This window comes from Acipenser ruthenus, chromosome 2 (assembly GCF_902713425.1).
Source record: "Acipenser ruthenus chromosome 2, fAciRut3.2 maternal haplotype, whole genome shotgun sequence".
Taxonomy (NCBI): Eukaryota; Metazoa; Chordata; class Actinopteri; order Acipenseriformes; family Acipenseridae; genus Acipenser; species Acipenser ruthenus.
This window is the reverse complement of record NC_081190.1, coordinates 91,864,280-91,883,373: the sequence shown is the minus strand read 5'-3', so window position 1 is coordinate 91,883,373 and position 19,094 is coordinate 91,864,280. Positions and strand designations below refer to the sequence as shown.

At 38.7% G+C, this 19,094-nt stretch overlaps 1 protein-coding gene across 1 annotated transcript in view; it reads right to left on the bottom strand.

Annotated features, from left to right (window-relative positions):
• Positions 1-19,094, bottom strand: part of LOC117408926 (solute carrier family 4 member 11-like) — a 42,582-nt gene that overhangs the window by 6,969 nt on the left and 16,519 nt on the right. The window contains exons 6-19 of the mRNA XM_034014386.2: positions 18,122-18,203; positions 17,615-17,738; positions 16,668-16,874; positions 15,064-15,148; positions 14,346-14,471; positions 13,575-13,688; positions 13,296-13,428; positions 11,984-12,057; positions 11,003-11,210; positions 9,616-9,722; positions 8,392-8,557; positions 7,174-7,347; positions 6,564-6,759; positions 4,827-4,996 (exon numbers count right to left, since the gene is read on the bottom strand). Of these exons, the coding sequence (XP_033870277.1) occupies positions 4,827-4,996; positions 6,564-6,759; positions 7,174-7,347; positions 8,392-8,557; positions 9,616-9,722; positions 11,003-11,210; positions 11,984-12,057; positions 13,296-13,428; positions 13,575-13,688; positions 14,346-14,471; positions 15,064-15,148; positions 16,668-16,874; positions 17,615-17,738; positions 18,122-18,203 (1,966 nt within the window). The remainder of the gene's footprint in view (positions 1-4,826; positions 4,997-6,563; positions 6,760-7,173; positions 7,348-8,391; positions 8,558-9,615; positions 9,723-11,002; positions 11,211-11,983; positions 12,058-13,295; positions 13,429-13,574; positions 13,689-14,345; positions 14,472-15,063; positions 15,149-16,667; positions 16,875-17,614; positions 17,739-18,121; positions 18,204-19,094) is intronic.

The following is a 19,094-nucleotide window of genomic DNA, read 5'->3' as shown; positions in this document are numbered from 1 at the left end:
GTCGCCAGAAACCGCAATGTGATTGTGAGACGTTCTCCCGGTCAGACGGCTTCATGCATTACGGTGTCTTTTTTTTTTTTATCAGGCCTTCTACCATATGAAGTAAATCTCTGAAAGTACTCTGGTCCATTCTGATCCAACTTTTATAACCACATCCATCCTCCTCAGACATATTCAGGTTTCGGGGTCTTTAGGAGGTAAACACCCATTAGTTAATGGTTACTAAAAGTTAAACTAGCGTATTAAACAATAACCACAGGGTTCATACGTGTGCTTGAAAACCTGGAAAGTCCTGGAAAATTGGTTTAACAAAATCCAGTCCTGGAATTTTGAAAAATTTAGAAAACTGGCATTTTATTACAGGGTCATGGAAAAGTCATGGATTTTTTATTTTTTTTTAAATTGGGTACTTTTTTAATTTACTTGATGCATTCCACATTTAAGCCCTACAAAAAATATTTCAAACAACCATCGGATATAATCTAACTTGGTTTGGCACACTGTTCTATGCTTTTGGATTGGCTCACCACCTTGTCAGTCAAGTGTATTGTCGTGTGCTGTGCTTGAAAGAGCTGAAAGAGATTGTGGTTGCTGCTTGATAATGGTTCAGTAGCTGTGTGTTTAGTGCCATTTCAATGAAGGATGGCTTGAAAACAAGACCTACAGTGACTGGCTGCAGGAAGACGAAAGCAATCGATATAAAGCAGGGTGCCAGTGTTGTATGAGAAGCTTCGACATCAGCAACACAGGTGAGTCGGTACTAAAAAGTCATATTCGAGGGCAAAAATATTTGAATTTAAAAGTCAGCAAAGAGGTTAGGGCAATGAACAATAAAGATTACTTTGGCTCATCAGTTAAATCACTGTGTGTAGCCGCATCTTCAAGCAGTCGTAGTAGGCCTTCTACTACTTCAAGTTTGAGTGCTTCAAGTCTGAAATAATAATATGGGCATTAAACATAATTAAAAACCACTACTCACCCGCAAGATTCAAAGATTATGAAATGAATGACCGAGTTGATGTCCTTCTGTATGAACACATGGCCAATATTCCATCTTTTACAGATCTGTGGAATGTTATTCAAAACTTGCTGCTTCTTTGGCATGGCCAGGCAAGTGCTGAGTGAGGGTTTTCAGTGAATAAGAAGTTGAAAACCTGCACAAGGAATCATTAGTACCGCAACGTATTATCAGCGATCATTTAGTCAGTTGGAATACTAAATGTGCAAATCACAAAACAGTGTTTGCACTAGGTCTGGGGCTAACAAAAGTATCTGGAAGAAAAGAAAAAAGGAGCAGCCATGTCAAAGGAAATTCGGAGATGGATGCAGTAGAGGATCTCAGAAAAAAGAAAAGGAGAATGGAAACGGACATTGCCAGTGTAATAAAATCGGCTGATGAATTTGCTGAGAAAGCACAATCAGCAGGACACTTAACAAGGATTAGTAAATTCAATAGCATGAGGAGAACTGCTAAAGAAAAAGAGTGTGACCTCACTTCCCTTCATAAAATTGAACCTCTGCAAACATTAAAAAATGCCAAGTAAACAGCCAGGTAAGATTGTCAGTTAAGATTTTTTTTAATCGAATATACTAAGTCTGCGCTTTTATTTATAGTATTGAAATAATAAAATATGAGCTGTATTCATAAATCATGTCTACCTTTAGATGTCTGTAAGATATTTTGTAAATTATACAGGGTGCTAAATAAAATAAAATATAGTTTTATAATGAGAGGCCTTCAGCATAAGACCTCCCATGTTTAAGAATTTTTGTTGTATTTGTTAACTGCATCTACAAATAAAAAACAGAAATTCAAGAATAAATATGAGTAATTTAATACAGTCCAAAATGGTTGTTTTGGCAGTTTTGTGATGACTTTGGGCAGGATTTTCAAAAGTTCGTAAATGATAACTCAAGTGTTAATCAAGAAATCGGTATGTAGCATTGATTTTGGCATTTTTAAGCTGTCGTTATACCTATTTTGTTATTAAATCATCGTCCTAATGTGATTTTCGAAATTATATTGATTTATGAAACAATGTTAATATCTTAACGAGCAGTGCTTCTTGCGACTTTCTTTTGTGTGCGTGGGAATTTAAAAGCAAATCCGTGTTAATTGTCATAATTTATCAGGAGTTAATTTGAACTTGGAAAAATAGGGTTTTAATTAATGAAAGAGTATATAACTCACCGTGAAACAGACAGAGAGAGAGTGTACAGGACCAGGGTTCATTTCTTATAGACTACCTCAATAATTAACTATTTGTAGTTATGAAAATATTTTAGTCTTTTCCATACTTGTGGTTATGAATGAGATGTATTCACTTATTTTAACGATTTGTAACCTAACAGAACGTTTGTTGTATTGCTAAAATGATATACCGTTATTTGCACCCAGTGTAATGTTACCACCAAGAAATTATCAATGCATCTGCAGCCTATTTGAATTCTGCATACATACATTATATGACATCTGACATCTATTGTAGATTTTATTTGAATTATAAAACTGAAATCTTGGTATAGAAAACGGCATATTAGATATTACAATAAAGTTTCCTTACGTGATTGCAGATTTGCAATGCGTCCTTGGCTTTTAACAGTGTGTCTTATCCACACAAGAACGAAGAACAGGCATCAAGCGGTCCTAATAATTACCACAAAGTACCACAAATTTACCACAAAGTACCCCTATAATTACCACAAATTACCCCAAAGTACCGCAAATTACCCCAAAGTTACCACAACGTACTGCAAATTACCACAAAGTACTGCAAATTACCAGAAAATTACCACAAACTACACTCACAGGTACCACAAAGTACACCAAAGTTACCAAAATATCCCAAAGTACCAAAGTAGTAATAAAAAATAAAAAATAAATAAAAAATTACCATTAATGGGTGGTCTATTATTATTATTATTATTATTATTATTATTATTATTATTATTATTATTATTTATCCAGTAAAGTTGTTTGTAAAACTAATGTGATATCTTGTAATAATTGTAAGTCGCACTGGATAAGGGCGTCTGCTAAGAAATAAATAACTTTGTGGTAATTATAGGGGTACTTTGTGGTACTTTGCAGTACTTTGTGGTAATTATAGGGGTACTTTGCGGTACTTTGTGGTAATTAGTAGGACCCGGCATCAAAGACACACAGCGATGCACTAGGAATGTGATCAAGATCACTGACATGGATTTTGCCTAAACGTATTTGTAATGTTGTCAGACTCTCCACCACCCCCATGCTTTATGTACAATGTACACTTTCACCTTCACTCGTTTGTATGCATATAAAATGTTCTTATAATACTGTAAGTGTTTGGTGGCTAATCATGTTGAGTTTATTTATCATGGAGGCCAAAGAGTAACAGAGAAAATGCATGATTAGAGGAATTCACCAAACAATTAATTATAAACAAATTGTGTATTGGGTTAGGGAGTTCTATCATAATTTTAAAAGCTTAATAAATATATAATGAAGTATACATGTATAATAACTAACAAGTACAAACACCAATGGCACTTGAAACGTATGTATTTATAGCCTACAATCTTACATACTAAAATACATACAAAAGTAGATGTCAACATAAGAAAATAAATTCTAACCAATATACACAGATGGCTTACAGTATTTTTTTCTTTTTAACCAAAAAATGATTGCAAAATGCACATTAAAAGAGTTGTATATAATAAGCGGTATCAAAATACCCCCCGAATGAATGAGGGGAAATGACTAGTGGGGTTTCATTTTTCTTTTTTTTGTTGTTTTTTTTTTAATCCCTGCTGTCCGATTTTTACCCACACGCCAGATAATCATAAAGCAGCATTTTATATGTGAAGTGTTCTAAATAAATGTACATTCTGCATGACAAAATGTGCAATTTTAAATGAAGTTAACCATTTATACACAAAATAGATATTCCCATTATTTTCTTCCATTTGGCTGCTGCTCGCTGGTGGGAGCCGTCTCCCTGTACGCTGGTAGTTTCCGCAACAGTGAATTCTGCTTCCATTCATTTTTCTTGATCTCGTTAACATGCATTTTGATTAACGAGTTCCCATTATCTAGTCTTTGAGAGAGGAAGTGATGTACATGACCTGCGACATTAAGCTTTTTAACGATAAACGCGTTCATTAAACGACCTCATCGACTCAATTTCAAAGCATTAACGGATTGATTTAATTAACACATTTCGTTTGAAAATCACTTGCTACTAAAGATCTCATTACTATACCACGAGTTTGATACAATAACACTGTTTTTTGAAAATCTTGCCCTGTGTGTCAAAGTGTTTTTGTTTCTTGGGTGATATATTTTTGTCACCGTCATAGTTTTAGTTATTGTGACAGAGCTGGGTAACTGCAGCTTCTGTTTTGACTGTAAAACGCTTGCGCATCGCAGCATGACATAATTTTTTGGTCCTGGAAATTATAATGTAAGTCATCATGGAAAGTGCTTGAAAGTCCTTGATTTCACTTGGAAAAATAGCATTCAAACCTTGTAACGAAACACAGAGTCATACTCGTTATAACTATATTTCTTATTTTTGACACAGTTATCCAACAATGGGAATACAAAGATTCTTGTGAGATTTAGTAATGTTGTGAAACAACACTTTCTTCCACTATTTTCCATATATATATATATATATATATATATATATATATATATATATATATATATATATATATATATATATATATATATATATAATGGTATTAGTGTATATATATTCTAGGAAATCTAATTACTCTACATACTGGAGCAGGATACCACTTGTTCCCATGCTCCCACACTGCCAGTGCTTTTTTACCTGACAGGAATCAGTATGATCATGATGAGAGGGAAGATCATCTTCATGTAGGGCAGAGGGTACATCCCGAAGGCACACAGGACGAGCAGCTGCAACATCTGAAGCCCGGTGAAATAGTGAATCTTTCTCTGGGGCACTTTCCGAATATAGTGGGTAGGGGGGTAGGAAGTCTGGAGAAAAAGAAGGGTAGAGAGATCAGTTTGTTTTGAAACAAATTCATTTTGTTTACAATACTGTACACACCCTTGAGACCAGCGTTTTATAAAGAACAGCTCACTATTCAGTCCCTTTTAATTCAGATCTGATCATATGCCTGTATTAGGACCACCACCCTATTTAGACCATGGTTTTACATTTTTTTTCAACCCAAATTGCCCAAAATGAGAATTCCAGTTTGGGGAGGATTACTACTATTTATATGGTTCGTATGGCAGGGTTAGGGTCTTCAGACTTGGATCCAGGGGTGATTATAACAATAACAACAGCATTTCACTTATATAGCACCTATCGTGCCACAGCTGTTCCAAAGTGTTTTACAGACATTCATTTGATTAACTTTTTTAGCAAGCATAATTAAAACGGTCAGTCCTAGAATCTCTAATAATCCATGGCAGGGTATTCCAGAGCCTTGCTACCCGACCCGAGCCTGACGTGTTTCCACGACACTGTAGCACCGTGCTGCCATGGTGCTGTCACTGTTATGAAAGCATGCCACATTGTTTCCATGATGTTTGTAAAAATCCATACCGTGCACTGGCTTGTCAGCACCATGCTGTGCCAGCATCCTTTCATACCTGATGCTGGCACGACACGGTGCTGCCCATCAGAGCTCTGTTGTGTGCAAGGCTGTCAAAATCAAAAGAGCGGACAGGGTCGTAAAGCGTGTAAGTACTATGATCTCATTGACGATATACTAGGACATCGTTTTATAATTACTGGTGCTGGGGCAGTCAGCTCTACTCCACTGCTGGACGTGGATGTTGAAGACATCGTTTTTGGAGTTTCGGCCAAAGACAAAACAACTGAGGACCACAGCAGCTTTGAAAGTGGTAAGTCACATTTCTGTAATTTCTAAAGTGACACAAATCGCCTTCCCCACATTAATAATAATAATGTATGTTCTAACTTGATATAAAAAAGTATTTCCTATTATTTAAATCCATTTCTCTACATAAAAAACTTGACATTGTATTTATTATTGTTGTTATTGTTGTTGTTACTATTGCTATTATTATTTACAGAAGATTTGTCTTTGTTGATGGCCGACGAAGATGAGGGACTGAATAGCCGAGACTCTACAGACATCTGTACTTCAATTTGCAGCAAGCGTTTTGCTTGTCAATGAAATACCTATTCCGAGTAAACATTACATTACATTAATAATGTGTCCAGAAATGTTGATACAGTGTTTTGACTGGAAAGGAATGTAACACAGTTTTAGTAGCAGTATTCTACATGAAAGGTGCTTAGTTTCAATAGTGTATGTTTGGAATATATTTGTGGAGATGGTCTGGTCGGGTCGGGTCGGGTATGCAAGTATTTCAAAGGTCTCAGGCTCGAGTTGGGTTCAGATTTGTTTGGTTGGGTTTGGATCGGGTTTTAAATTTAGGCCCGAACAGGCCTCTATTCCAGAGCCTTGCGAGCAAAACAGCCAATATTGTATCTTTCATGATTCATGCTGGCGACAACAGTCTAGGAAAGTTTCATGAGTATCAAACTTTATAGACGTGTCCTCACCTGCTCTTTGAGGAGGAGCGCCATCCGGTCGCAAAGCTGGTTACCGTCAATGGAGGTGAGGGCAATGTAGAGGAAGAGGCCATACAGAACGGGTTTGGGAATCCACTGCAGGGGCACGGGGAGCAGGAACACAGACACGCCCAGCAGGATGTTGGCAGCCAGTGAGGTCAGACGGGTCTCCTTCACACTGACGATCCTGGCAATGTGGTGGTGAGGGGGGCAGAGCAGAGGTTAGGCTGAGGTTAGAAATGCTGCCTCTCATACAAAGAACTAAGAACTTATCTGGGACGTTGCTAGGATTGTGTTGCTCAACACGGGCAGCACAGAACTGGCAGGAGCAAATAGAGGAATTTTACAGAATGCAGTACAGTGTGTTTACTTCTATTGACTACTGCATGACAAAAGAAATATTATTAATATATTATATTACTAGCACATGGGTGTTTTAAGTTCTATTTCAAAGCTACACTGTAACTGTACTGTAAGACAGATGACCATTATGCCATGTCTAGAGGTATAATTGCAATAACTGTATTTCTGTATTTCTAACAATCTTTGAATACTAATCTTTGAATAATGTATACTTTAATAAATGCAGAGGAACACTTACGTCTCATACAGGTGTCCGTTCTCCACTCGTTGTTCCACGAAGGCCAGCTGGCGGACGTGCAGAGTGGAGTGTGGGAAGGCGGCGTGCATCCATGGCAACCCCAAGACTGACATCAGAACATTGATGAGCCCTGACAACATCAGGTCCCAGTGATAGGCTGTGCCCTTCAGTAGCCTGCAGTAGAGAACAATTTCAAACAGAGTCAAAATAGGGTTCTGTTCTACAATACTACTACAACCAATACTCCTCCTCCTCCTCCTCCTCCTCCTACTTCTACTTCTACTGCTGTATGGTAAAGTATGGAGGCACAAAACAAATGGAAGTATCTATAGTGTTGTTTGAAATAAAGCAGTGATCTGTTTTGGGTAGTGTTGATACCAAACTGCATTTGAGAAAGGTTGATAGTACATCCGTTACAAAGTTTTACCACAACTTTTCAGAGTCATTTTGCAGTTTTCCCATGCTTTCCCTGTGGTTGTACAATGTGTTTACCATGTTGTATAAAATGCTTTACCATACCTCTCCAGACTAAAATGCTCACCTATGGTTTACCATGCTTTCACTATGCTTTTATTACACTTTGCCATGCTTTTGCTATGGGACACTTTTATAAGGGATGCACAGACAGACTCAACAATTTTATTTCATGTACTGTAGTATTATTTTCTGCAGGTGCTTTGTCATGACAGCTTTTATTTAAGTTGTATTAAAATCCTTGTGAAATAATCAATAGCGTTCAGCCACCAGGTGGCATGTGATCAGTTTAAAATTCACTCAAAGACACTACAATCGCAAATATGCATAACATTTATCCAGCACTTTAAACACTCTCAAAAATAAGAAAATGATTCAGTACTAGCGGGCTCTAGCGGGCTTCTATCAGACAGTAGATACCCGCTGGATCGTCTCAACTGTGAATCCAATTTTAAATCAATCCACGCAAGTGCCGCCTTTTTAATTTTAACTTGCCGTAGTCAAAGCTCAGGTCACATTTCTTGGATAGCAAATACTAAACAAAGAGACAATTGGTCCAAATTGATTCTTAAAGCTATTTCCTCACCACAATTTCTACCAAAGCAGAAATAAACAACTCGATTTAATAATTGTGAATTTCTTGCAGATTCCTGATAGATACGATTTTGTGGCTGAGTAGCGTAGTGCAGTAGCAGTCTAAAAGCACCTCCCCATCAGCGGTATCCCTGAGCCACTGGTTCATACCTGTTCTCTGGCGCGTTGGTCAGTGACATCACAATGTTCTGGTCAATGAAGATGAGCACCGCCAAGAGGAATCCCAGCCCCATGGCGCTCACAACATTCATTGGGGAGAGCAGGCGGAACGGAGCCACGTTGAACATACTACCAGTATGGAAAGTGAAGATTGGAACTGCAGGACGAGGCAGACAAGCTTTATTCAGGGGCTGTTTTTTTTATTTAAGGTGAAATTGATTTCTAAAACATGACAAAATTTAGTATAGTACCCCAGTGGTTTTCAACCCTGGTTCTCGGGGACCCCTGTGTCTTTCATTCAAACTGAGTTCTCAATTACTCTACTAAGCCCTTAATTGAACTAACAGTTTGCTTAAGTGTACCTTTTTAATAGTTCTCAGCTACTAAAAAGTTGTAGATTTCAAAGTATTTATAACATTTTATAGTTAAGTTGAAATCCCCAACTGTTTAAGAACTGAAAACAATTAAAAAGGCCTAATTAAGCTAATTATTGGTTCAATTAAGGGTTTAGTTAAGTAATTGAGAGCTCAGTTGGAATGAAAACCAGAAGACACAGGGGTCTCCGTGGACCGGGGTTAAAAACCATTGTAGTACACCATCATTGTGGGCAGATGGTCAGTAAATCTGTGGCACAAGTACAGCAAATATCAATGTACAGACTGTAGTCCACAAACAGTGCTAAGAGCTGGCTCACTTGATATAAGAGCAGGATTGTACATAGACAGAGGCACTGTCCCGCTTTGTTTTCATCAGTGTTCTTGAGGATCAGTAAGGCATTTTAAGGTGGTATGGAAAAATGAGTCAAACATTTACCACATCAAAAAATGTCATTAAATTCCTTCAAGCACCTCCCAAGCTTAAATTAGCCCAACCGTTCTCACATTTATGCATTACCATGACCTAGATTATGATTCCTTCAAGAGCTTGTGCTAAGCAATGGCCGAACCCAATTCTATCACAAATATGAGCAGTTTCAACATACAGATTCTGTGTAACACCAGTTACTTGTTGCAGGTGACATTTTAAAGCAATTTTCACCATTAAAATAGTTTAACACACAATACCTGAACAATGATTTTAGCCACTTAACATTGCTTGAATGTTTCCTGTACAATGAGTTGCATGAAAAGTTGCCAGAAAAATTGGCATCTGGTGAAGCACTCCATACTAAAAGAGATGCTGCTCTCGTGCTTGGGCTCAAGGTGCAATACTCACGGTGTATATCTAAGAACAGGTAGGATCCCACGAAGGAGCACATCAGGACGGAGATGGGCAGGGCACAGTCTGACAGAACTTCTCGCACTTTGGCGTGGAGGAAGGGGCTGAAATGCAAGGGCAAGGGAAGTTCTTAATCAATACATTCCACTGAGATTGAACCATTAAACAGTGCAGGTCCATCACACAAGGAATGTAATAATAAATTAAACTGTTTCAGGCTGAGCGGTTGCCAGAAGGATTTTCTAAACTGCTGCCATAAGATGTTAAAGATTAAGTAACAGAGTTCTAAAAAAATATAGCGTTACACGTCCCCACGTGTGGCAACAACTGTTTAAATAACATACCTGTAATTTTTATTTTCATTGTTACATCCTGACAACCTTTTACACTTATAACTTTAAAGTATTGTAGTGATCTGGCTATTCATGTTGTGTTGTATCGTTTTGTGTCTGTTCTGTGTTTTTTCTGTCCTGAGTGCCTGTGCATGGGAGTTAGTGCAGCTGTGGAGGGGTATGTGTGTGTGTTTGTGTGATCGGGTCGTGGCTCCAGTGTGCTTGTGAATGTTGTTCAATAGCGTGTCTTGTTCTGTTTAAATGTTACATGTTTTCGCTGGGTTTTGGGATATAAAGTCGCAGCTTGCACGCTGCTGTGGGCTGTGTTGTGGTGTGCTGATCTGGTGAATAAAGAATGTGATCTTGCTGCGGTTGTCTGGTTCCCGTTTCTTCCCGCCGGACGTTACAGTATGTTTCAAAGCTCTTTCAAAATGTCAGCTCTAGTGCACTGGGGGACCCCGTTACATAAAACGCTAATTAAAAGCAAAATACACTAGAAAAATATTTGAGCACAGAAACTCCAGCCCAACACAAAACTCCAGATTTCAGAACATTCAGTACATCCTATTTGGCCATGAGTGTCGCTTTGTTCTAAAATTCAAAAGACACAGAAAACGCCACTGACATGTATTGTGTTATCTCCTTAAGGTACCCAAGGAATTGGGCGGTTATTCAGATGGTTTCTTCTGATTCAAGTATAATGAGGAAACAGACTATTTGGATGACCAGAGTCAACCTGTCAGTACATTTTTAAATGTGTTTTTTTTGTGGAATACATATGTCCTTTGTACCTTAAAGGGTTAAAACATGATTTATAATAAGCTAATATGTACAGTTGACCCTGTCTCCTGTGGTATAGAAGTGGGCCTCTTGTCCACCCGAAGTTCTCACAAGAAGACATGCTTTTAACGGCACATAAGAGTCACCTGTGCATATTAATTTATAATATTAGGTTACCGTAGAATTGATTTTGACTTGAAACGCACAGCCACTCTTCTGACTAACCTAGAGCTGAAACTGCTCTCTAGTATTACATGTTAGCATTCCTTCACCTTCTCTTGAACTGGTAGAGTGTGTATCCAAGCCACAAGGTCCCTAGCATCAGCAGCAGACTGAGGACAGCGCTCTCCCGTCCGCAAAGCACTGTGTCCAGGATCCCAGAAGAGGCATTACCGCTGTACCCAGAGAAGCGTGTCACTTTCGTCACATGATCCGCGGTGCCATTCTCAAACGGTGGATTGTGGTAATACTTGTGGAAAACTGAAAAAAAAGACATTAAAAAAATATTACAAATGCATTTTAATTTATGAATATCAGAATATAGGTATTTTTGCTGTTAAATGTTCTTAGGAAATTAAGGTTGTGGAATGAACTTTTAAATACCCCCAAATTCTTAGATGCCATTGTTTTCAGATCAGACCTCCATCTCCCCTGCCCCCCACCAGATTAGTTGCTTGTCCAGCCTGCATCTAGACCTATTTGTTTGCTTAATTTAATTTATGACTTGTATCACAGATCTAGATTAGCACTAACCATGAACTACCAAATGTTATTTTAGATGAGGTTATCCAAGATTAGTAATTATCAGGGTTTATGAAACCAGCCGGTTATGTTTTATATGTTCTTCTGTTTTAAATAGGCCAGCATAAAATGCAAATGTTTTAAGAACTGTTGTATGCAAATTATGTCTAAACCAATTTTCTTTAGTGGGTGTCTCCTTTCTGAATTTCAAATATCTAACTGTATTTATGGTGATGTTGTCCCAAAGAGTTCTTCATTTTGTAAAGTAAATTGAACTGTTTGGTTTGTTTTTAACCACTACATGGTAGATGAAAAAGCTAAAAGCTCTGGCACAGTACCAAGGATGTTCAGTTTACTATAACCACATTTAAGCAAGAAACAGGAACTTGAGACATGCAACTGTGTCTGGGCTAAAGTTTTGACGGAATTTGGCTGTTTGATTGTATTTAGCCAATCATGTTCTCTTCCCATCTGGAACCTATAATTAAAAGACAGAAAGCAGCCTTACTTACTTTTAACAGTCCCTTTGACTGCATCCCCCACAAATGCAATGGAAATAAAAAGTGCAATTACTTCTTCTGTGGACCTGAAAACAACAACAAAAAAAACACAGCAATCTGTAAATAATAGGACATCAAAAACAGCAGTTCCAACACAGGCTTCTTTTGGGTTTCTAACAAATAGCTCAGTGGTGGAGCACTTTACAGACTGTATTGCTTCATCATTAATATCCATCCTCTGTGAGCATTCCTGCTCCTAGATAACTGACTGCTCAGCAATCACTGCAAACGTCTTGAGTCAAAGTCAAAGGGCACTTTAAAAGGCAAGGTCAATAATCTACCCCCCTACTTCCACTGCAGATTGTATAATGGACTAACTGTGAAGGGTAAAGGGGTGGGTTCAAATCTGTCCTAGGTGACATATCTCAGCTATAGTCTCTACAATTGGGCACATGTTGCACCAGGCTTGGATGGACACAGAGACCAAAATGCTTCCTTACTCTCCGAAGGCAAACTTAAGACAAGAATGTGGGGAAATATAAGCTCATACAGTCACTGTCTGCAATATCTTGTAGGATGATTTGTTTTACAGGGATGTGAATGGTGCTGACCATGACTAGTTTCTGGGACTAGAAGACTGGCTGTATCTATTGAATGTCTGCACTGACCTTACCATTCAAGGCCAGTGCTAAAGCAAATATGATGCATTTATTAATATCTCATCAGAGCAAAGCTGACCACGTTTTGTGAGGTTGTATGAAGACATATTGATCTTTATAATCTGTAGAAAGTGTCCCTTTTCTGGCAGCCATGCAACAAGTTTAATCAAAATTTGAAGTAATTCAATTGGGTGCTGTCTAGGGTGCTGAAGCCCAGTCATTCATAGTGGTTAGGTCCTGCACACAAAGTTGCATACAGAGCTGACATATACCTTTATATGCTGTATGCATAACACTTTAGTGTCATGGCCCATTCATGTCTGTGTCACAACCAATGTAAACAAATAAAAGCCAGTCAGTACCAAAGGGTCTAATAGGGAACCAACAGGTACGTCACAAAGATTCAACACTTTCCTAGCTCCTGAATCAGGTTACTGTGTTTTAACCCTAAATTAAACAGCTGAATTTGTAGAATGACTTTCCTTAGATCAAGCTCTGCATCTGCTTAGCAACATGGTATGATTTGGAGCAGTGAGATTTGCCGGGTCACTCTGTTGTTGGATTTGAAAAATTTCAAAATACAATAGATTTCAAAATGAGAAAAAAAATGCAGGTAGATCTCAACGCTTGCTGTGTAAGTACAGTTTATATGTAGCATGACTGACCGTTTGAAGAGCTTCATCACCAGGCTGACATTGAAAACAGCCCCAAGAATGAGAAAGAAGCTGTTCCACAGACCGATGCAAGCGTAGAAAGCTGGGAAGCTTATATCGTAGTCATCACAGATTCCTCGGATCACTGAAAGAGAACACCATGGTTTACAGTCTCCATTCACCAACTTTCTCAGACCTTGTTTTACCTGCTGATTGACCATTGATTGTTTCCTGATCATGTGCCTGTGTACAAACCACACATACGCACATGCACACACAACTGATAATTACCAGTGATAAACAGAGCGAGAGGAGCTGTCGTTAAGGGAATAACCAACGGTGATCCAGCAAATAGGGAGTAGATAATTCCGCCAATTCCTTGCCCAATGATTGTCTTCTGCACGTCTGTATAGAAAATAAAAACAAAACATCATTTGGTGAACCCTCACATGGTGGGGGGTGGGGGGGGTCCTGACAGTAAAGCTACAGTGATGGTAAAGGCTCTTTGAGCCAACACAAATAGTCATTCAGTAATATAAAATCAAACCCATTAAATATTTGCACCACTATATCGTTACATCACAAGGTGTCACAAATTAATTAGATTGCTTAATTAGGCAATGAATCACCCATACTTTAAAAACAGATCAAAGAAAGCAGCTTCTCACTGGCTTTAAAATGCATTTGTTAATATCTGAGCTGCAGACATTCATGTTAGATAAGTGCCTTCTGATCTCACTGCCCCAAGCCAAAGAGCCAAATATATATAAATTTGTTTACATTGCAAAACTATCAAAATAAACACGATCACATTCATTAATAAACTTTATACAATGTACACTTTTGCTAAAATTATATAAGACTAGATTCTCTCTGCTTTAAAAAGCTCTGCATAACTAAAAGCATTGCATGAGTAAAGGAAGGAGGTACAAAGATTTTTGAATTAAATCGAGATTTGTACAGAATGTTCGCAGAGTTAAAAGTTCCACAATGTGTTTTGTGTGTGAAATGCTATTTAATGCAGTTGTGAGAGCAGAGGGAGGTGCAGCAGGAGATGCTCACCAATTTCTCCCCGTGTGCTCTCGTCGTTCAGCGAACCGAAGGCTATTGCTGGCAGAAGGATGGCAATGTAGAGGAAGATGGCTGTTGTGATGAACTTCACGATTGTCTTGTTGTTCCCAATAATTCCTAATGGACATAACATTCACGATCACTGATAAGATGGAACCCCATTACTGGACACTTTAAATGAAGCAAAATGTCTTGCTTTTCCTGGAGTAGATGGGCCGTTCCATGAATGGTACATTTGCCACACTGATAATCAGTAATAATCAATACAAGATAAGGCTGTGTTTTTTGTGGTGATTGGGCTATCCTATTAAACAGAGGTTTGATTAATTATCTTAAAGTCTTAGGCTTGCCAGTAGGCTGATATTGACGCAATCTAGCACGCAGCATTAGCACTGTAAGTTCTCCCATGCTTTTCACATGGTTATAATTTTAATTTACCATAGTTTGCCATGTTTTTTTAATATGTTTTGCTATGTCACTCTGGGCTTTACAATACTTTACCATGCTTTCACTGTGTTTTATTACACGTCGCTATGCATTCATTATGGGGAAACATTTTAACAGAATCCATCTCCCTTCTTTATCCCAGAAGGAAACATAAGGGAAGCTTGCTGAGATTCAGTGGCACTTTAAAGTGATAAATACCTTCTTGTTCCTAATAAAGTGTCCACGTTCAGTTTTAAAGAATAAAGAAACTGGTTTCACCCACCGTCTGTGAAGTCTGAAGGGTAAAGAGGCAGTCGGCGACACAGGTCATCGTAAATCCCTCTCCCAGCCCTTAGGAAGTCTTGGCACTAAAAACAGAGCAATAGAGTTTATCAATCCATAAAAATCCTTTGCATTCTACTTGCAAGATGCTGAAATGGGGGGAGAAGATGTGTCTCACAATAGATTGCTATTATTTCAAGATATTTATGCCACCCTTTTTTGCATGCCAATAATTTAAGTGAATGTTTTAATTTCCACTGAATAGCAACGTTCGCACAGGTTCACAGATCTTGTTTCCGAGGCTGGTATGTGCCAATCAGTAGGGATTTGTGAAGAGATTACTTATTTTTCATTTGACAGGGCACCTGGACTAATCCAAAACACCAAAGGTAGCACCCCCACAAAGTAGTGCAACTGCTGTATAATGCTTTGTCTTTAAGACTAAGTAGCGGGGTTCCGAAAAATATAGCGTTATACATCCCCACATGTTGCTACAACTGTTTAAATAATGTACTTGTAATTTTTCTTTTCATTTTTAACATCTTGACAACATTTTATACTTATAACTTTAAAATCTGTTTCAAAGCTCTTTTCAAAATGGCCACTCTAGTGCACTGGGGTTTGAAATCTATCTAAATCACTGGAGGAAGCACGATAAAAAAAAAAAAAAAATCATGAATCGTTATTGCTGTGTTACCTGTTTGACAATGTGGGCAATAATCCTTACACTATCAGTGCACTAGAGCGGCCATTTTGAAAAGAGCTTTGAAACAGACTTTAAAGTTATGAGTCAGGATGTTAACAATGAAAAGAAAAATGACAGGTACGTTATTTAAACAGCTGTAGCAACACATGGGGATGTGTAATGCTATATTTGTTGGAACCCCGTAGCCAGCTAGTCAGTACCAATTCCTACAGCACAGATGGTGTTCTGGCGCAATGAAAAACTACACTTGTTTTACCATTGTTTTAGTTTTTTCACTCATGTCACCTGAAATCAATTCACTTGGTCCCCTGGATAGATTCTCACCCAGTTCTAAAAGTCAAGACCAGTATCCTACAATAGGTCCACTGTGCTACCCAGCTGTTATAAATGAAATACAAACATCATGTTCAATCCTAATATATAAAGTAAATTAGGAAATTAGGTCATTCCAGCTAAAATGTTTCCTCCACCTCTGAATGATGATGATACACTAACTGAAAGTGTTCCACAGTAAGGTAGGTGTTGTGTGCTTTCAAAAGAGGGACTGTGTAACTCACGCTCACAAGACTGTTAGAATCACTTTTTAAAACACATTTCAAGGGCTTTCCAAAAAATATTAATTAAATTGAGCAAGCCACCCCTTGGTCCACTGGAGCAGAAATTACCCCACTGTGGTTTGGTGCCCTAGGTGTGCTAGCAGCTGTGTGATCTGTGCCTGAGCTCCTCCCCTGAGGGGCTTGTCACTGTGTGATCTGTGCCTGGGCTCCTCCCCTGAGGGGCTTGTCACTGTGTGATCTGTGCCTGGGCTCCTCCCCTGAGGGGCTTGTCACTGTGTGATCTGTGCCTGGGCTCCTCCCCTGAGGGGCTTGTCACTGTGTGATCTGTGCCTGGGCTCCTACCCTGAGGGGCTTGTCACTGTGTGGGTCTGTGCCCTCTGTCTTGGTGGCAGGATCCTGGTGAGTGGCGGTGAGCTGGTGCCTCTGGTTGACCAGGGCCTCTTTGAACTCCTCATCAGTTTTGGTCTCCAGCAGTTTCTGCCGGAAGGTGATGTCAGAGAACATGGTGGCGAACGTGCGGGCCAGCTCTATTGCAGTCTTGGTGCTTTTCTGAAATAGAGAGAGGTTTGAGGGTGTGGTTAAACAAGAGAACAGAAGTTACAGTGTGGCCTCATGATACCCTCGAGGAAACTTTTCAATGGACTTTCTCTCATATATAGAGCTTCTAAAGGTTCTTTTTAGGATAAAAAACAACCAAAAGAGGTTTCCTTTGTATGTAAATGCAGGTTTATGGACATAACATTTCCCTTATAATGTTATACCCTGTAACAGTAATAACATGAAGCCTCCAGGTTCGTACTATTATAATTAAAGCTACATCAAAGTAGCTAGATTTGTAAAACAAATGTTTTGACAAAATGTGTATCCATACCTTAGATAAAGCTGTCACTTATCCGTGTTGTATCTGTATATCACTGGGCCTTAATAAACTTCATACAATGACTGTAGCACAGTAACAAAATGCTGCCTTGTTTCTGTATCAGAATACATAAGAATACACCATTTGGTTTTCCTAAAACCCTACAGCTTAAGTGACTCTTGGACCCTAGACCCCCCTTTATTATTTGCCAACTTCATCAATACAACTGCCTACGATTCCTCTCACCCCACTGACCTGAAACCTTTCCACCCTGTATCTGTCTCTTTATCTGAACCTAACTAATGCAGTTATTGTACAAATATTCATTTAACATGCCTGTACATTTCTTATTGAGCCTTGCACTCCATGAACAGGTGTGCAATGGCCCTCTCTGTTCTAAAGCCTCTTATGAGTGTGGGCATACTGTTACCATTTTGTGTGGTGCCAGGACCAGTATGACGTATCTGACTTCACAGCAGTTCTCCCCCCAGTTCTGAGGCCGCTCAAGTCGGGAGATACAGACATGTCGCCTCGCAAGGTTCTTGGCGTTGCAGCTGTGGAGTGGAGCGATACAAAGCAGTAGTGATTACAGTGAAAAGGACTAAACCGGACAGTGAGCTGAGTCTGCTATATTCAGTAAACACTAAAATTGATGGATTGCTGTAACCCGACTCAGGTTTCTAAAGCTGTTCAACAAAATAAAATAGCTTGCATATATTGGAAACCCATCAAGATTAGCGGATTGAACACCATGGGCCCGAATTATCTTTGTTATCACTGTCTTTATTTTATCAAAGCGCAATTTGCACCCATTTTTGTAAAAGAAAAATACCTTGATAAATAGCTCAGGTGTCAGTGCAGGGATAAAAATAAGTGTTTCTGAAGTTACATCCCCAGCTGGGCAATCGACTCTTTGCTCAGCTGCAGTTTTACTTACACGATGCAGAGCCAGGACTGCTGGTACTGAATCCCTGTGGCTGTAGCTGTCACGCCTTGAATGGTTTCCGACAGGAGATGGACTGTTGGAAAAAGATTCATAAAAAAAGAGAAGGTCAAGTCAGCTCACTATTAGGTTAAACCAGGGGTCAGCAACTTGGTGGACGTTTCAGAATTTATTTTAATAACAAAATGTGGCTTTTAGGCATGCAACATAAAAATAAACCAGAGAGGCAAACATAGCAGAAATTAGTTCATAAGAAGTGCATTGAGCCTGTCTGGAATAATGGGCCATTTTCAGTTCCATTATCATACAGTAATTAACCTGGGGCTGTCCATTTGATCAGTGGAAATGTACTTGACAGTGGTGGCCACATTTATTGCATCACCCCGTCATCTTTACGATTACTGCTTTATGATCACCATATAGTTTGTTTTCTATAGACCTTTTTATTGTTGAGTTGGTATTCATGGTTATATTGATTTCTATAACTTTTGTATTTAGATATGATTTTCTCTTCATAAAGCTAAATTATTGAAAGTCAGGAAAAATACTGCCAAAATGAAAAGCATTTATTTAATTATTTGCTTTACAGTGCTGGACACATTTATTGCAGCATCCCAAAATAGTTAGGTGTATTGCTTTGTCGCCATTTAAGAACATAAGAACATAAGATACAAACAAGAGGTTCTTAGTAGCTTATTGATCCCAGAATCTCATCAAGCAGCTTCTTGAAGGATTCCAGGGTGTCAGCTTCAACAACATTACTGGGGAGTTGTTTCCAGATCCTCACAATTCTCTGTGTAAAAAAAGTGCCTCCTTTTTTTCTGTTCTGAATGCCCCTTTATCTAATCTCCATTTGTGACCCCTGGTCCTTGTTTCTTTTTTCAGGTCGAAAAAGTCCCCTGGGTCAACATTGTCAATACCTTTTAGAATTTTGAATTCTTGATTCAGATCACCGCGTAGTCTTCTT